General features: G+C 37.7%; 1 protein-coding gene across 3 annotated transcripts in view; it reads left to right on the top strand.

Annotated features, from left to right (window-relative positions):
- Positions 1 to 18,571, top strand: part of ptpn20 (protein tyrosine phosphatase non-receptor type 20) — a 41,030-nt gene that overhangs the window by 2,791 nt on the left and 19,668 nt on the right. For 2 of the 3 annotated variants that reach the window (XM_072677998.1, XM_072677999.1), the window contains exons 2-25: positions 4,414 to 4,551; positions 6,460 to 6,607; positions 6,700 to 6,863; positions 7,795 to 7,860; positions 7,952 to 8,131; positions 8,238 to 8,313; positions 11,458 to 11,547; positions 12,193 to 12,271; positions 12,363 to 12,516; positions 12,651 to 12,722; positions 12,863 to 13,037; positions 13,172 to 13,307; positions 13,412 to 13,550; positions 13,756 to 13,908; positions 14,010 to 14,195; positions 14,300 to 14,456; positions 15,282 to 15,510; positions 15,780 to 15,877; positions 15,979 to 16,056; positions 16,578 to 16,685; positions 16,767 to 16,883; positions 17,892 to 18,091; positions 18,223 to 18,324; positions 18,439 to 18,532. In XM_072677998.1, coding sequence (XP_072534099.1) covers positions 6,484 to 6,607; positions 6,700 to 6,863; positions 7,795 to 7,860; positions 7,952 to 8,131; positions 8,238 to 8,313; positions 11,458 to 11,547; positions 12,193 to 12,271; positions 12,363 to 12,516; positions 12,651 to 12,722; positions 12,863 to 13,037; positions 13,172 to 13,307; positions 13,412 to 13,550; positions 13,756 to 13,908; positions 14,010 to 14,195; positions 14,300 to 14,456; positions 15,282 to 15,510; positions 15,780 to 15,877; positions 15,979 to 16,056; positions 16,578 to 16,685; positions 16,767 to 16,883; positions 17,892 to 18,091; positions 18,223 to 18,324; positions 18,439 to 18,532 — 2,977 coding nt within the window. In that variant the 5' untranslated portion in view covers positions 4,414 to 4,551; positions 6,460 to 6,483. Of the gene's footprint in view, positions 1 to 1,657; positions 1,746 to 4,413; positions 4,552 to 6,459; positions 6,608 to 6,699; positions 6,864 to 7,794; positions 7,861 to 7,951; positions 8,132 to 8,237; positions 8,314 to 11,457; positions 11,548 to 12,192; positions 12,272 to 12,362; positions 12,517 to 12,650; positions 12,723 to 12,862; positions 13,038 to 13,171; positions 13,308 to 13,411; positions 13,551 to 13,755; positions 13,909 to 14,009; positions 14,196 to 14,299; positions 14,457 to 15,281; positions 15,511 to 15,779; positions 15,878 to 15,978; positions 16,057 to 16,577; positions 16,686 to 16,766; positions 16,884 to 17,891; positions 18,092 to 18,222; positions 18,325 to 18,438; positions 18,533 to 18,571 lie in introns of all 3 variants that reach the window. The other variant, XM_072677997.1, reaches the window with a different exon arrangement.

The following is an 18,571-nucleotide window of genomic DNA, read 5'->3' as shown; positions in this document are numbered from 1 at the left end:
ATCTATCTGTCTGTCTGTCTGTCTGTCTATCTGTCTGTCTGTCTATCTGTCTGTTTGTCTGCATGTCTGTGTGTATATCTATCTATCTATCTATCTATCTATCTATCTATCTATCTGTCTGTCTATCTGTCTGTTTGTCTGCATGTCTGTTTGTATATCTATCTATCTATCTATCTATCTATCTATCTATCTATCTGTCTATCTGTCTGTCTGTCTGTCTGTTTGTGTTTTTTCCTTACCCACCTTGTAGGACTATTCTCACAAACTTGTGATATATATAAATATACATTTTATTCCTAGTCATTTTGGAGCATTTCATTCTATCAGTTTATTAATTGTGAATGTTTGCTATAATGTAAAGAACAGCTGCAAAAATGGACATGCATTTTTTGTGTTTTGTGGGACAGCAACAGTATATGCAGAGGTATTCGTCTTATATCAAGACCATTGCAAATCTACAAACTATATCTATATATATTACATTATTATTATTGTTGTTGTTGTTGTTGTTGTTGTCTTAGCATATTTGATTGCTTTTTTATTCATAACCCTTTTGCTGAGCACTTTAATGTTATAAGAACTATATGCTTTAGCACTAATGCCCTTGTTCTCATGTTTAGCATGTATTTAATTGAAATACCTGCTCTTGTATTCTTGTACTACTTCTTCTTTGTCATATCATTATTGTTTTTACATGTGAAGAGCAAGATGTCAATACATAGATTGCAGATATATTTGGGTGCACTTTATTAGTTAGGAGAATACAGGCCTTTAGCAACAATAACTGTACCTCAACAGAACCCCAGTCACCAATAGTTATTAATAGTCAAGCAAAGGCTTGATAACTCTGCCTCCTCTGGTCAGCAGTCCCAGCATCAAATATCTTGGCATCTCCATTGAGCAGTTGCACTATTGGGGACACCTAAGCGCGTGATCCGCAGCGCTGTCTTAAGGGCTTGATGATAAACCCAATGGAAGTAGTGAGATGTTTCCCAGTGATGATATAACCGTCTTAGTGGCTGTTGCTCTTGTGTAGCGTTGAAGGTAGAAAGGGTGAATCTCAGTGCTGTTTTTACGGGCTGACACATCCAACAGCCATCCTCCAGATGGAGTTCATTCATGAGCATGACTCAAATTGTGTTGGGTCCATCAGCTCTGCGATTCACTCTGTCAATGTGTAGGGCCATTCATGGTCTTACTTTACAACATGTGAGTTGATCCATTTCTTTGAAATTGCTCATGCTGTTTCACATGATATAGGGCTCAATGCCTTACCAGCAGAACTGCTCACTTGGTGTACAAACAATTTCTACTTAAAAGGAACCAGAATGTATGGTCAGGTTTTTCGCCAGCATATAGCCATTGTGTAACTGGGCCAATAACGGTGCTATCTTTCCTCTGCTCTGGTATCTCAGTTAATTTGCGGTGGCTATAACAAGTCTAACCAGCTGCTTTTGTCTTTATTCTCATTCAGCAAGCAGGTCAGTTGGGACAATATGTTGATTTTAACATGTTAACATAGTAACTCACTATATGTCCTTTAGGATGATAAAAGGTCAGCAGTCACCTCAGTGAATTCAGTTTGATCCTCCTCCTCATCAAGAACTTCACCCTTTACATAGACACTGACCCGCTTTATCCCATCTTCCTCACACAGCTGTAGATAGAGTGGAAGAAGTAGGCTACTTTCTGAACCAGTACACCCTAAAATATCTGTAATGGGTTGAGGAAGTACAAAGTGAGTGGTGAGTACCATTTCATTTGTTTGCCTTTTCTGTTCCGGATGAAACTGTAGGGGACTAAACCTAAAAACTGCATACAGTTCATAGTTTATGGGACTTCTCCAATGACATGGCTCAGAAATGCTGCTTCTTAGTGCAGTAGTTAACTCATGAAGTTGACTGGCAGGCACTGGATTTCCTGAAAGACCAGCCACAGGCAAATTCAAAATTAGCATTAGCATCAAGAGAGAGTGTGATGGGTAAGCCTGTCTAACACTGAGTCCCAGAGGCTTCTTGAATGTCAGACTATGTGCAGCACTAGTGTCTCCTTGTGAGTGCTTTAATTTTCCTTCCCTAGAGCAGGCAATAGCTGTCTAGCTGTCTGCCGGAAAGTGTCCATGTCCCCACTAGCAGTTTCATTAATGGATAAGCTGATCTGTTGGCCACAAACAGGTAGTGGAAGTCAAGTGATTTGGTCTAATTAGGTGAATTCCTAAGCCCAGTAAAAGTTGATTGAGCTCTGTTTTTAGTTCTGTGATATTAACCCGGATCACACCTTGCCCTATAGGCTCTTTCTCTGCTTCTACCACAGTATTTTTCCGGCCCTCCTTTGCTACAGCTGTCATGTTGCTGGGAATCCACTGCCTTAGAGCAGTAATGCAAGGCTGTTCCCAGCCACTGTAAGTCAACAGCTTCCAGTATGCCATGTCTGACAAGGCTAATGTTTGATACAGTGTCAGTGAGACCCTGCAATTGACCAGCGAATTGACCAGTTCTGTAGTTTTAAAGTGACTGCTTCTGTATTTGAGGCCTGAGTAAATGTCTTAGAATTGCCTCCCTGTTAGCTGACCTGGCTATCCCCTTCTAATGAGGGAACAACATACTCCAGTTTCAGATAATTGTCAGTTATAAAGCAATTGCTGTTAACATGGCACTTTTATATCAAGTGTACATGATAAAGGAAACACCTAAAAAGCAGGTTACAGCTGATTTACAGATGCCCAGGCTACAGGGGTTAAATCATATATCATAAGTCATATGGGTAAATCTTCTGAATTCAAAAAGTAGCCTTTCCTGTGTCATCATTTGCCATTTTGTAAGAAACAGAGACTATTGAGCATGTCTCAGATGGCGCCTTACTCCCCATATAATGCACCACACAGGTCATTATACCTTTGTAATCAACTCTGTAACTACCCCAGTGTAATTTATTTTTAACAGTAAGTTTAATTATCATTTTGAAATTATAATCCATACCTATTTGTTGTAAAAAAAAAAAAAAAAAAAAAGTACTATTTAAATACAATTGAATTGAATTGCATTAAATTAAATCTACTCCCAACTTTTTTTTGGACCAGTCCACTGGTTTGTCACATAGGAAATAAATTTTTGGCCTACATAGCCTACATGGTTAAGTTGGGTTATGCAATCTTTATGATTTCACACTTTCGGCTGAGGTCTGTATCACAGGTGAATTTCAACAATGTTAGTCAGTACATTTTATATCAACAATGCAGATACTAAATTATACTAAATGATACTACCAAATTAGCTAAGAACATCTGTCAGCTGTGAAGGTGGAAGGAGCCAAACTAAGCTAACTTTAGCTATCTAGTTAGATAACTAGCTGCGTTTGCTGAGTACACAAAGTTCCGTTTTCACATGTTGATGTGATGTCCTATTGTATTGTATATATCCTTTTATGTTGAAAAAAAATGCTTAATTAATGAATTAGCAATGGCTTATTAGGAGCTATTAGTTAGCTAGCTACCCATAATTGTTTTATGCTAGTAATTTTAAATTCCTATCAACTTTGTGGCCTTTTGTTATCAAACTGGCGGACATAGCAGTGCTTTAATAATTTACAATTTAATGTAATTTTAATTTACATTTCAAATAATTATTTATTTATTTAATTAAGAACTATTTCTTATTTATAGTAGTGTCTTGGCAAACACTGGACAATTGGTGGAGAAGAACTATTAATTACTAATTAATACTACTACTATTTATATTATATTTATATTACTAATTACTATGAAACTATTATTCTTTTTTATAATTACTAAAAACAATTTGCAACATGTAATTACTATTTTGCGTGTTGAGTAATTACTAATTACAATGTTGTGTAATTATGTACCACATTACCATGAATTACTCTCTCTCTCTCTCTCTCCATCTGACTGTCTGTTAATGTCGTTCTGTGTGACTGTGCTGCGCTACATCAATAAGAGTCCTTGGGCAAGACTCCTAACACCACACTGACCCACCTCTGTAATACGAGTAACCTTGTAAGTCGCACTGGATAAGAGCATCTGCTAAATGCCATAAATGTAAATGTAAATGTCGTTCTCTTTCTGAGCAAACCATGTAAACTATAAGCAGCAAACTTTCTACATAAAAACAATAGAAAAGGTTTCCCAAATCCCAGAAAGGTCACATATTCCAGACATATGGAAGTGATCAGATCATCAGAAATCCCTGCACGCCTCCTGGTGTCTTCCTCTCCTCTCACCTGGAGCCGTCAAACGCCACTCGCGTTAATCCAATTTAGTACTTAAAGCTAAATAAAGAGTCAGGTTGAGAGGAAAAAATGTTCTGAAGCAGCACAGCTATCACCTATAGCACAGGATAAAGACATGAATATGGCTGTAAAACACCAGATTTTTTGAAGTGTAGTTTTTTACAGGAGAAATGAAGAGTTCCCTGTTGCTGTGCTTGATGACAGAAGCTGAAGGAAACATGCTGTGATCCAGAGGATTACTGTAGTTCTGCACACTTTCTCAAGATGTCAGAAGGGAAGCTTTAACACATCGAATGCAAGAAGGTAAAAAAGCATATTTGAATAGGTTAAACCTTATCAGCCACTGAACAATTTAGAATAAAGAGCAAAACTCCCACCACAATTAGCTTTAACATTTTGGTTATGTAAATATTGAGTTTACTCCTGTTGGAGTCATTTTATTAGATAACAGTGATTATTTAGTTTTAGTTGTAGCTGTATTTGAGATGCTATTTGAGATTAGTTTGAGATTAAGTAGATTTGTTTCAGAATCAGACTCTGGTGAAATACTGTATAAAACAGCATTTAAAATCTAATCATTTAATTGATTTTTTAAAGGTCTTCATTGGAAAACTGTTTTATGTTCTTTTGCTCTGAATATAATATATAAATGACCGGGCCCAGTCTGACTGTCACGTGTTTGTTTCTGTGATTCATTAGGTTTAAGAGGGTTTAACAGTATGAGACAGATGTATAAGAGACTTGAAATGTTTCTTTTACATCCCAACCTAACATTAATACAGACCATTTAATGGCCATTTTAGAGTTGAATGCTCTAGATAACAGATACTGTGGGCTAGTTCTACCTAGTGACTTTGTGTTATTTCAGCTTTTGATTCAGAGGCACCAGTGGACATTTTTAATACTGGAGGGATATTGGCTCATCAGTGTCCTTCCAATGCTGAAAAAGTTAATGATTTTAGAGAAAAAAAATCACCCAGGACTAATCTTATAATATGGGTCAAACCTATAATATTTATTTACTACAGATGTGTTTTATGGTTGAGTCCAATAACTCTATGTAATTGTTCACGAAGTTAATGTAGTTAGGACTCCACTTGATATTAATATTAATACATTGCTATGATATAATTACTCTAGTATAAAATAATCTAGTATTGTATTTGAAATGAAAGTCAAAGAATAGAAAAAGTAAAAAGACCTAAAACAGCCATGAAAAAGCATTTAAATGTAATTAAATCAGATCTGTTCTGAATGAAACATCACTAGTAAGAATATTGGACATGTGAAAGTAGTCTTCTTTCAGTGGTCTATTTTTTACTTGACTTCTGTTGATCTGTGAATCTGCTCCTTTCCTTGCTGTGGAATTTCATGTGTCTGCAAACTTACATAGATATGGTCTTCACTCCTGACAGATTAGTGCTTCAGGCTGATAAACCCAGCACAGAGACTGACCTGGCAGTTGCATAGGTCTCTCTATTTTCTGACTTTTCCTGTCAGCGTACACCCCTATCCATAGTGGTTTTGGTGAAACACATGTCTGTAGCTAATAGTTTTACACACAAACAGAAATGTTAAAGTACTTAAGTGGACAAAAAAAGTTTGAAGTTTCAGGATTTTACCAATTAAAGTAGACGAATTAGTTTAGTTGAGTTTAGTTTAATTTAGTTCTTTAGTTCTTGCTGTCAGATTTAATGAGCCTCTGGTCATCTTGTTTCTACTAAGAGCTATGTGCCACAGCCATTTCATGTCTACTTTTTAATAATACCATGTGAAAGGTATTTAGTGGTGTAACCAATGTGATTACGTTGAGCCACGGTCTTAACTGTAATGTTCCTGTAAACCTAGTCATTCAATGAAGCGGACCGTACCTGAAAGGTAGTTGATAATAAAAAAAACTTTTCTCAAGTATTCTCTAAATATTTAAAGAATGTTGTGATGTTGTGATTGCTGGCAATTGCTGTTGTGATTGACGCAATTACCCATAAAACCCTTAAATCGATTAAACTAGTTATTAAAGTATTAGCAGTGGAGCTAGAAAATCACCAGAATATTAGTGTTTATGTAATATACAAGCATATTGAGGGTAGAGATGATGATAATGATGATGATATGTAATCACCACGTTTCATCCACAAATGTGATTCCACCTTCCACATCCCCACCTGGCTGTATTTGCTGTGCTAGTTTCCTGTGCCTCTTCTCCCTCAGGAGTCTGTCCCGAGAGTCTGCAGGATGAGCAGCACATTCGTGACCCTAGCTGAAGTGCTGGAGGCTAGAGGAGGGCCTCTAGAGGAACATGAAGTCTGGTCTTTGCTGCTGGGCTCTGCTGAAACGCTGCTGGATCTTTCCTATAAAGGTAAAGCCGATAGCTTAGCAGTTGAGCTGAACAGTGCTCTTACTGGTCATGTTGTAGTATAGTATTCAGTGACTGTCCATTTTTTTATGTAGGTCACAACAACATCTGCAATATCATTAGTCCTGCGTCACTGCTCCTATCTGCAACTGGCACGCTAGCGTTTAAGAACTGTGCAATGACAGATGAGGCATGTGCTTTTACTGCTCCAGAGATGCTGCAAGGCCGCACCATCTCCACTAAACTGGCCATGGAGAAGGTTAGTGTCAGTCCTGCCACAGCAGTCAGATGCTAATGTGCAGCAGAGATGTGTAACATGTGATGTGTATTAATAACATTTTCCTTTATTTTTACAGTAAAATAGCAATGTAATTATTGTATTTACATTAAGTCTTTAAGACTTTTTTATTAGCCTTTATTCATTTCTGGTTTACCAGTGTACCAAATACACTATTATGTGCTGTATTTCATTTATGTTTCAATATATTTTGTGGATGTTTCAAGCAAAGGCCTTCGAGCAAGAGGCCTGATTCAGGTTTGCTTGTTCTATTTTTAAGAGGTGAGGTAGGGTAAGAGGAGAGAAAGGAAATAGCTAATTTCAGCAATCAGATACCTATGACAGTAGTATGAAGATAAACAGTGACTCAGATCTGGCAGAAATATAAAGTGTTTAACCTCAGAATAAATCTATGAAGCTCACAGTGTGCCATCTAGTGGAAATAAAGAGGAATTAACTTTTTTTTTTATTTAGCTCTACTTTTACAACATGGGATTTCTTGTTAAATAGTAGTAATTATATAATTGCTACTAATAATATAATAAGAATTTGTATAATATGGGTCCTACAAAGATATATGGCATCATTGTTTTTGCTTAAATATTTGTGCTATACTAGTGCGAGTGCTATACTAATATATGCAGCGGTGGACAAAATGCATATTTAGAAATTGTCACAGTATGCTTTTCTTCTTTCCCCCTTTGTTTTAATGTTACTTGCTTATTCTTATTAATTTTTTTAACTGATTAAAACTATAAATTCAATTTGGTTTAATAAATGTTATTGGATAACTATTATATTGTGGCCAGATAGTCCAGGATATAATTGTAATTAATGTAATTATAATAGATGTGAAGGTAATGTGCTTGGCCATATATTCAGCATGTCATTCAGATGTTCTTTTCTATTTCAGATGATTGTATACTCTCTTGGCATGACTCTTTATTGGTCAGTGGACTATCACCTTCCTCAAAACCAGGTAAGCCTCCTTTAGGTTCAGAAACGTGCATATCAGGGAATATGTTGTTCTGCTGTGACCGCAGAACTGTAAATGTCCTTTTCTGATGCAGCCCATTCAGCTGAGTGACTCTCTGAACTGCCTTCTGCTGAGCATGTGTGAGGACATGGCCCACCGGCGAGTAAACCTCAATACCATCCTAGAGGCATGTGAATCACACCACAAAACCTCGCTCTTGCCTCCACCCAACAAAGTTATCAAGCAGCTGGTGGAAGACGTCTTCCATGATTCTGTACGTCCCAAAATAGTTCATTCACATAAAAGACAATGCAGCTCAAATCAGTTCTATTTGAATCAGTGCAGGTACTGATGGATGGGCTTTTGGTGTGTGTGTCTAGGGTGACCGGTCCACTCTGGTTGAGAACACAGTGCACCTAAGTGGAAGAAGTCAGATGATCAGAGAAAGACTTCATGGTAAGAGTGCTTTTAGCTTGTTAATAAAATCACTGGTGTTCAAACAGACAGATATTTCCACTGTAGGGCTAAACAGTTCCCAAGGCCTCATTGTGCCATTGCATGACAGTGGGGTCTGTGAGAGTTTGTTGTGCTGTTAAACCAGAACTAGACAGGACTGAAGAAATGGATGACAGTGGGCCATTGGATGACAGAGGTCAGTAATGGTATATAAATCTGCATATTATTAGTTTTTGTGTCTTATTTGTGTTTGATCTTGTACTAATGCATAAACTTTAGTGAGTCCAAATGTCATCACTCATAACATGACAATGAGAAGTTAAACAACACTATGATTAACTTTCCTGATGGACCAGGCAGCTCAGAACATCATATTGTCTGTTATGTGACCATTTATTCCAAACCTGTGTGTGTTACTTAAATATTAAATATTTGAAAATAGTAATTGTACAGTATTTGAACAGATGAGTTGTGTAAAAAGTAACTAATATTGAGTATTAAATATGATGTTTATAAGTCACAATTTAATTGTAAACAATTTTCACCATCCTCTTGATGCCTGTAACACCTAGTATCATATCAGGCCTTTCAATAACAGTGAGAGCTAGCCCAGCCTCCACACAGTGGGGTTAGATGTAATGCAGTGTTATAACAGAGCCTTCCAATCCATCTTTTGAATGTTTTTATGCACATATGCATCAAATGCATGTCACATAAATAAAATATTTAAATGTATAAACCTTTCTCATATTAGCACTTCTATTTTGCGGCCAAACATACTGTGAATTGCTCTTTTCTTTTTTATTTCTTTTGAGATATATACAGTGAGTCCAAGAAGTATTTGATCCCTTGCTGATTTTCTTCGTTGGCCCACTAATAAAGACATGATCATTCTATACTTTTAATGGTAGATGTATTCTTACATGGAGAGACAGAATATTAAAAAGAAAATCCAGAAAATAAATCTAAGGAATATATATTAATTGATTTGTATTTCATGGAGTGAAATAAGTATTTGATCCCTTAGTATTCATTAGCAGTTCTGGCTTTTACAGACCAGTTAGACACTCCCAATCAACTTGTTACCTGACCTGAAGCCACCTGTTCTCACTAATCACTTGTGTGAAAAACACCTGTCCACAGAATCAGACAGATCACACAGATTTCAAGTCTCCAACATGGGTAAAACCAAAGAGCTGTCACAGGACCTCAGAGTCAGAATTGTTGACCTTCACAAAGCTGGAATGGGCTACAAAAAGATTAGTAAGGTGTTGGATGTGAAAGTAACAACTATTGGTGCAATTATCAGAAAGTTTAAAGAGTATAACATGACAATCAACAGACCTCGGCCCGGTGCTCCAAAGAAGATTTCGCCTCGTGGGGTGGCAATGATGCTGAGAACAGTCAGAAATCGTCCTGCAACCACTCGGCAGGAGTTAGCAAATGACCTGAAGGCAGCTGGGACCACAGTTTGCAAGGAAACAATTGGCAACACTTTGCGCAACAATGGATTCACATCCTGCAGTGCCCGAAAGGTACCCCTGCTGAAGAGAGCACATGTGGAGGCGCGCCTCAAGTATGCCAATGATCATTTGAAAGATGAACCAAGTTATTGGGAGAAGGTTTTGTGGTCAGACGAGACCAAAATTGAACTTTTTGGCCTCAACTCCACCCGCCATGTGTGGAGGAAGAAAAATGCTGCCTATGACCCCAAGAACACTGTGCCCACCGTCAAGCATGGAGGTGGAAGCATAATGTTTTGGGGGTGTTTCTCTGCCAAGGGTACAGGGCTACTTCACCGCATCACTGGGAAGATGGATGGAGCCATGTACCGCACAATCCTGAGGGACAACCTCCTCCCCTCTGCCAGGGATCTGAAAATGGGCCGTGGTTGGGTCTTCCAACATGATAACGACCCTAAACATACAGCAAAGGCAACAAAGGATTGGCTCAAGAAAAATCACATTAAGGTCATGGAGTGGCCCAGCCAGTCGCCAGACCTCAATCCGATCGAAAATCTATGGAGGGAGCTGAAGGTCAGAGTTGCCAAGCGACAGCCCACCAACCTTCATGATTTAGAGAGGATCTGCAAAGAAGAGTGGGCCAAAATTCCCCCTGGTGTGTGTGCTAAACTTGTGGTTAACTACAACAAACGTCTCACCGCTGTGCTTGCAAACAAAGGCTTTGCCACTAAGTATTGAGTGTGTTTGGCAAGAGGGATCAAATACTTATTTTCCTCATTGAAATACAAATTAATTAAAATATATTCTTTAAAATTATATTCTGGATTTTTGTCTTGATATTCTGTCTCTCCATGTTAGAATATATCTACCATTAAAAGTGCAGAAGGATAGTGTCTTTATTAGTGGGCAAACAAAGAAAATCAGCAAGGGATCAAATACTTCTTGGACTCACTGTATTTTTATGTATTAATGCTGGTAAGCTAGGTTTGGTGTAAAAAAAATCTTGAATTTACAGTGGTTACATTAATATTTAGTCTTTATCTAGTCTGTTATTGTTAATCCTAAAGTAATACTGTGTTTTGGTTTAATTGTTCATAAATGGAAACCAAATTGAATATTTCAGGTATGTGTCATGCATTAAATATTAGAAAATGTATTTCTTGCTGACAAACTTACACTAAATAAGCACTAAAATCTAATTGTGGTTTTGCCTCACTCTGCACCGTCGAGTCTAGCTACAAAGTAGGTATATCTAACAAATGAACTCAGAACTAATAGAAAGGACTCATACTAGATTGACCATGCCCACCTTCTGTTACTTAAAGGTAATCCATGCACACATTCCATGGATTTGGTTTGCTTTAAAACTTGCCCTGCAAAGTAAAGGCTTTGATCAACCTGTGCACAGGAGAGCACCACTGTGTGTGGCCATAGAATAGTGTGGTGCCCACAATAGGATTAAAGGTTTACCCTAAACTGAATACAGGATTACAGCCCTCTGAAAACGTATAATCAGCCTATATGCGAAGATGCCTAAAAGTACACCTTGGTGTAGTGCTCTCGTGTTTGGACACAGAGTAAGAACAAGCATTCCTGATGTTGCCCTGCATGCTATGTCACACTCTGGCAGCCTGTGTAGAAGCACTGTAAGTAATAATCTGTTGCACTCCTGACTTGACAGGGAAGCAGGGAGCGTACCACGGCTACACTGAAGGGAGCGGAGCTGCAGCAGAGAGACGCAGACTATCACTGGATTCAGAGCCTAAGCAGGGTGAGCAGAGCATTTTCCTGCTATAGTACCTCTCTGGATGACTGATGGTGTAAGAGTTTTTAAATTGCAAGATAAAAATTATCTAGATTTTTTAGTTGACAGTCTTTGTTGCAAATGGGGTATCAACATTGTATTAACATTGCTTGTCTATTGGATGTTCCAAGGATAAAATACAAAAAGAATAGGCTACTGGTGTTTTTATGCATTAAAGATGTAGGTATCTACCATTATTGGCTTTAAACAGCAGCTGGAAATGTTATTTTTTCTTGTTTAGCCATGTTTTTATAGTTTATTTCATGTTTTATAGTTTGTTATTAGCTGTACTTTTTATATTGTTTGTACTATTGTTTTTATTATTATTAATATTTTATATAAAAATATGTTATATACAATAAGTTACTAGAATATGTATCTTATTTATCATCTCCCTTCTATCTATTTTATTCATTTGTCTTTATATTCTATTTTATTCATTTGACCTTTGTATCATTTTATTGCAACTTTAAAAAAAACATTATTTTATGCTACTTATCTAAGAATGTTATTATACAACATAATGTATGGCTAAGTAATTTTTTTTTCGAATTCCCTTAGTAAAAACATATTGCTGAGAATTTGTAAAATGTGTTATGGTTTGTTTTCAAGGAGGTTTCCATCAACAGAAAACCTGGTCTCTCAAAAAAAGATCATCACAGATGCCTACCTACCAGAGCATTCAGAGCAGGTAAGCAGCTCTGACTTGCGATTTAACAGTGCAGTAGCTGCTGTTACTCGGAGACACCAGATGAGTGCCATTCTCTTCTTTGCTTTGACAGAATTCCACAGGGAGCCAGACACAGCGGCCGTAATAGCAGCTGGCTGTCCCAGAGTCCGTTCCTCCATGTCCCCTGCAAGGGCGAACAAGGACCTCCCAGCCCCTCTGTTACTGTCAGTGAGTCTTCAGTCAACCTCGCCCACAGGAAAGCTAAGGTACTGTGTTTCCTAGTTATTACCATAGTTATTTTTCATTGAGTTTCACAGTTTGTTTTGCTACATTGTTTGTTCTAATTGTTTTTGTTCATGTACAAAATCATTTGTTTGTGTTTATTGTGGTCATCACACAGAGTCTAGGGCCAGAGTTCGCAAGAATGGTGGACGAGCCTCAAATCATTTTAGAGCTGCCTGGATCTATAGTGGTAAACTATATTTTTAATAATTTAAACTATCATTTTTAATATACTGTAAGTCAAAGAGCATTATTATGATTCACAGTGATTCAGAGTGCCTCTTCAAACCTGTTTCTTGCCGTTTTGTCTCTGCCTGTTGATTGATACAGTCCAAGAAAGGAAAATCCTGCTTATCACAGAGAGAAGTTAGTGTGGTGATGCCAAACGAGCAGTGTGTGATGGTGAGATGTGATATTAAGTCCAGAGGGAGAGACGTCTTCGACATGGTTGTGGCTCATGCTAACCTTGTGGAACACTTTTATTTTGGCCTCGCCTTTATTGATGGTAAAGCAAATTTTTGTAAGGTCTTGTAGTTGTAGAGATTTGCAAAATGCATCCTTTTGTGGTTTTACTTTTTAATGTTTCATTACAATACTGTTTGCTTAACTGTGTAACCTTGTGTTCTGTCGCTTCTCTAGATGATGAATTTTTCTTTTTGGACCATGAAACAAAGATCTCAAAAGTTGCTCCAGACTCCTGGAAGAAACTAGCAACATCTTCATTCACCCTTTTCCTCCGTGTTAAATTTTTCGCTGATGACGTCTCCTTCATATTGTAAGTCTCCCTTTGTAAATCTGCATTGTCTTTAGATTACATTCAGTAATGTAGGGCAGCTTACACTAAATGTTATGGAAAGACCAATAATTCTCGTTTGAAAGGCACCGACTAACTCGTCACCAGTGCTATCTCCAGCTGAGGAGAGATATTTTGGAGGATAGAGTGCACTGTAATGAGGACACTGCTGTATTCCTCGCTGCTCTGGCCCTGCAGGCTGAATTTGGAGACTACATGCCTGAGGTAAAACACACACTGTACTACTTAAAATGATTTGTGTATTCAGTAGACTGGAATATTATCCACATATATTTAGCTTCCCTGAGCTATTATACATTATTTTTGATCTTCTATTGATTGATTTTTTTTTATTGATGCTGTTTCTATTGATCTCTGTTGACTCAGAGACTTCATTGATTTTTCCTGTGATGCTATTGGTTTTGTTCAGGTGTATGGAAAGAACTACTTTCAAACCGAACATTACATCCCAAAAAGAGTGATGGAAAAAATTGCGTTGCCTTGTTTGAGGGAGGAGATGCCAAGATTACATGCCAATAATGCCCAGATGCTTCCGGAAGAGGCTGAGATGGAGTTTTTAAAGGTAATTAATTTGGTTTGGGCCCACATTCACAAAGTAAATTCCAAAGTATGTTAAAATACACAACATATACAATTTGGTTTCCTTCTTCCATGCATTCATAGATTGCACAACAGCTGCCTGAATATGGGGTGCTGTTTCACCGAGTGGCTCGAGAGAGGAAGCCTGTCATTGGAGATCTGACTCTAGGAGTTTGTGCCAAAGGGATTATGGTTTATGAAGTCAAAAACAATGCACGAATATTAATCCGCAGATTTCAATGGTCTGAAACTGATAGTATCTCAACAAGTGTAAGTTTAAATTGCACTGATAAAGCAGTTGGTAATAAAGTGTAATTGAAGTAGTTGGTTTGGTCTGAAGTCTGCTCTGCTCTGCTCTACTTTCTCTCCTGTAGCGGCGAAAGTTTACTATAGAATGTGGCCCCAGTGGGAAAAAGCACTCCTTTTTAACTGAGAGCTCCAAGATTGCACAGTATCTCCTGAGCCTCTGCTCTGCCCAGCATAAATTTCACAGTGAGATGACTTCACGACAGCTGACTACTTTAGCCTCAGGTACAACTTTCACTGTACTACACTGTTATTTTTGCTTTATTGCTGTTTAACAGTAAGTTTATTAAAGGTACCAAAGAATGTGTTTTGAGTATTTTAAGTGGTTCTTTGAGGTATATGCAGATGCCGTTTAAGCCCATTAAAATCCTGCTATTGTGCCTCAGAATGAAACACTTTTATGGAACCCCTAAGAAAAACAAACAAACAATAAGCTCTGCTTTTATTGGCTGGTTTATGGCACAGACACAGGCAAAGCTCACAGAACCTGCATATCATAGCATAGTTTTAACACTGTATTAAAAACACTTTAAATATTCTAGAGTTGCCAGATGTGCCAGCATGTGCACCCTCACGCTTCCCTGGTTTTGGCCATTTCAAGTTTTCCTGATAAAAACAAAGTTTGTTTTTGAGGGAGCAAATGATGGAGAGATGTTAAAAGACTAGCATTAGCTTTTAGCATAGCTCAGATCCATGTCTGCTTCTACCCCCTTTCCTTCATCATGTTTCATGCTCCCCTTCTGCAGACACTGGCACAGGAAAAAATCCACTGTCGTAAGGCCTGGTTAGCATAGCAACTAGTAGTCTGGTGGTGATGTGCTGCTTTCCAGTATCAACAACACCATAGATTTGCCTGTTTTTAGCCTAGTTTTGGTTATGCCAGATTTATTTTGAAGGAGCACAAAATTGTTTGAGGTTCATGGTATGTCTCACATTGAACAATTGATCAAAAGTAGTTTTACATAAATAAAGACTTATACATCAACACAGTTGCTTTCCTTAAATTAACTAGTTTTATGTCTAACACAGTCTATTTTTTTGTTTCCCCAGATGACAATATTGCAAAATATTCAATATGTCGGGCTCGGCACAGCCAGATAAAGAGGCTGTCGTGTTCAGAAGTGGTGCTTAATAATGTTGGTCTGAACCATGGCCCCATGGATTCCATGAGCAAGTCATGTGATGACCTCTCGGCTAAGATTCAACAGCAGAGAGAAACAAACGACACTCCTGAACCACGAGTGCTGAGCAAGCTGAGGAAACCCAGTCAAAGCTGCAGGTGCAGAAAGCAAATTACATGACAACATAGGATGCAGTTATTTTACACTAAAAAGTGATGCAGTGAACTTGTAAACTGTGTGCATAATTTCCTCACAAATAAAATATTACATTAGGACAATTTCTGGTAAGTAAGTAAGCTGAAAGATGTACACCTCAAAACGATCTTTACATCTGAACCAAGTTAATTTAAATTGTACTGTATATTATCTTTATACATTTTATCATCACTGCCTCATATTCATTGTAATTTGTCTTATGCTCTCTCAGTCCCCCAGAGACATTCACTTCTCCAATTTATCGAATAGCGTCCAGTGTATCCTTGCATAAGCAGGACTCAGAGCCTTACTCCATCTCATCCATGCGAGGTAAAAAAATAGTCACTTAATTTTCCTCTCATTTTCAATGTACACACTGGCAGATTTCTTAATGCCTGATTCTTAAACAGAATGAAATTTGTTTTTAACAGCTGACACTCCTGTTAGAACTCCTCCTGAAAGGGAAATCATCTGTGTGACACTGAAGAAGGATCCTAAACTTGGATTTGGTAAGGGATGTATTAGATTTCATATTACACATTGGTCCTGAATGTGATAAAATGAGAGATTCTCTGAATGAAAAAAATCTGCAGGAATTTAATGGCACAGTCATGTCAGCTTGGACCATAATTTCAAAGGAATGTTTCCAACATGTTGTGGAATCCATGCCATAAAGGATTTAAGCTGTTTTAAGATCAAATAGGGGCTCTACCCAGTATTAGTTCCTAATAAAGAGCCCAGTGAATGTGTGTTAATGACTGTCCTTTTCAACCAATATGTTTGTTTCCTGAAATAAAATTTGAACAACAACAAAAAGAAATATATCCTGACAGTTTTAACAAAATTCCATACACACATTTCATACACTTAAGTTATTGGAATGTTCATCCTGTCTGTTCACCTAAAAAATAAAAAAACACATCATACTATTGCTTTATGCTTTAGTATATGCTTAACTTAGAGCAGGGGAGCGTTTGTTTTTGACTGTAAGTATAATCCTGATAATATATTCACTCTCCTACCATGACAGGTTTTATCATAGTTGGCGAAGACAACACTGGGAAGTTAGATCTGGGAATCTTCATTGCTTCCATTGTACCTGACGGACCAGCTGATAAAGATGGCAGAATCAGGCCAGGTAGATAAAACACCTCTTTACCAGTCCCACATCCAGAGATGGCACTAACGCACATCCTGTCTTATGTTGATTGTCATTCAGGTGGCCGACTGATCTCTCTCAATAAGATCAGTCTGGAAGGGGTGACATTCAGTGCGGCTGCTGCCATCCTGCAGAACAGCCCAGATGAAGTGGAGCTAATAGTGTCTCAACCAAAACGTATGTTTGAAATATCTTTTAAATACTGTCGCCATTATAATTGGACAGATTTGCATATATTATCATTACTGTACAATGTTTTACAAAATTCACTATGTTCAAAAGAATGATTGTAAAGTTAAAATAGAACCTTTTTGGACTCAGTGAGCAAAGGTATGTTTGAAAAAAAGGGTGCAGAAAATTTACCAAATAAGAATTCAGAATATTACTCAAGAACAAACCTACCTTCAGACTGTAAATATGGTCCCTGTGATGCTCCAGTCCATGAGAAAACTAAGAAAACATGTACACCTGACAGCAAACTTTGTATGTACTAATCAAAAATCAATACTGTGTTTTTGAGAATTGATACAGTATTGCAAAACATAGTATTACGATACTTTGATATATCAGTATTTTCTTACACCCATAATCTGCTGCCCCAACATGCAGACTCCTAAATATGATTTTATATGACGTTAAGGTCAGTATTAACATTTTGGGTATTCTGTCCGGCTGTCAGCACCATGGCAAACAAACAAGAGAATCAAGCAAATCATGATGGGAACACATAGATCTGCTGAAAGGTATAAGTTCAAACTTTTGTTTAAAGAAATAGAGGGCAATATATTAATTAACCAATTAACCTTAATTAAGAAATCAATTAACGCCCACAGTGCCATCCTACACCACCCTAATGCCATTCATCTGTGGCTGTGCAGGCTAACAAGCCAGGTGAACAGCATAAAAGGACATGCTCAGTCGCACGCAACGTACATAAATGAATAAATCAACCCATGATTATAACTTATATTACAACACAATAACTGGTGAGGAAAAGCCAAAAAGCTTGCATCTAAAAAACAGCCAAAACACACAGGGGTCAGATATAATTTTGGGTGAACTCCCCTTTTAATATTAGTATATAAGATTTGACTACTTATTTACAGTAAATATGTTTGTTTTGTATTGTATAGTGATCCCTGTCATTGTTTAATTCAGAACCTTTTTTGTCTTTCATATGAACAGAAGAGCTTGGGGATAGTAAAACATCTTTGACCACTGGTAATCTAAGTATGATGCTGGAGAGAGGCTTTGACTCTCAGTCAACCCTGAATGCTGAGTACAGGCCAGTGATGGAGGAGCTGGAGGAGGCTCTGTCTAACATCCTGACTCCCAAAATGGGAAGAAAGCTACATGTCCCTGTCGTTCGGATTCTGGATACACAGGCATGACATACTCTTTCAGACCATCAGAGTATTTCAGTTTATTTATGTAAAAAAAAAAACAGTGTCTTACACTCTGTATTTGTTTGTGAATCAGAATGACAGATATGTTGTTTTTTTTCTGTCCTTTGCAGGAGACATTCTCTAGGTCCTCCTCCAGCTCCAGTCTCAGGCCTGGTGAACTGTTCTGCGTGGAGCTCAAGAAAGTCAACGGCAGTCTAGGCATCAGTGTTGCTGTAAGATTGTGTTCATCACTGTAATGTAAAGACCTTGTAATTATGTTTATATTACATTGTTACATTATTATTAGTGTCAGACTATATACCATCTTTTCTGTAATTCATTTGTAGGGAGGCATCAACACCAATATACGATATGGAGGAATTTATATCAAAAGCTTGGTTCCCGGAGGAGCCGCTGACCAGGATGGTCGGATACAGATTGGTACATATGCAAAAAACACTACATACTTGTACATACGTG

Source organism: Salminus brasiliensis, chromosome 4, assembly GCF_030463535.1.
Source record: "Salminus brasiliensis chromosome 4, fSalBra1.hap2, whole genome shotgun sequence".
NCBI classification, from domain to species: domain Eukaryota; kingdom Metazoa; phylum Chordata; class Actinopteri; order Characiformes; family Bryconidae; genus Salminus; species Salminus brasiliensis.
This window is presented reverse-complemented; position numbering and strand designations above follow the sequence as displayed.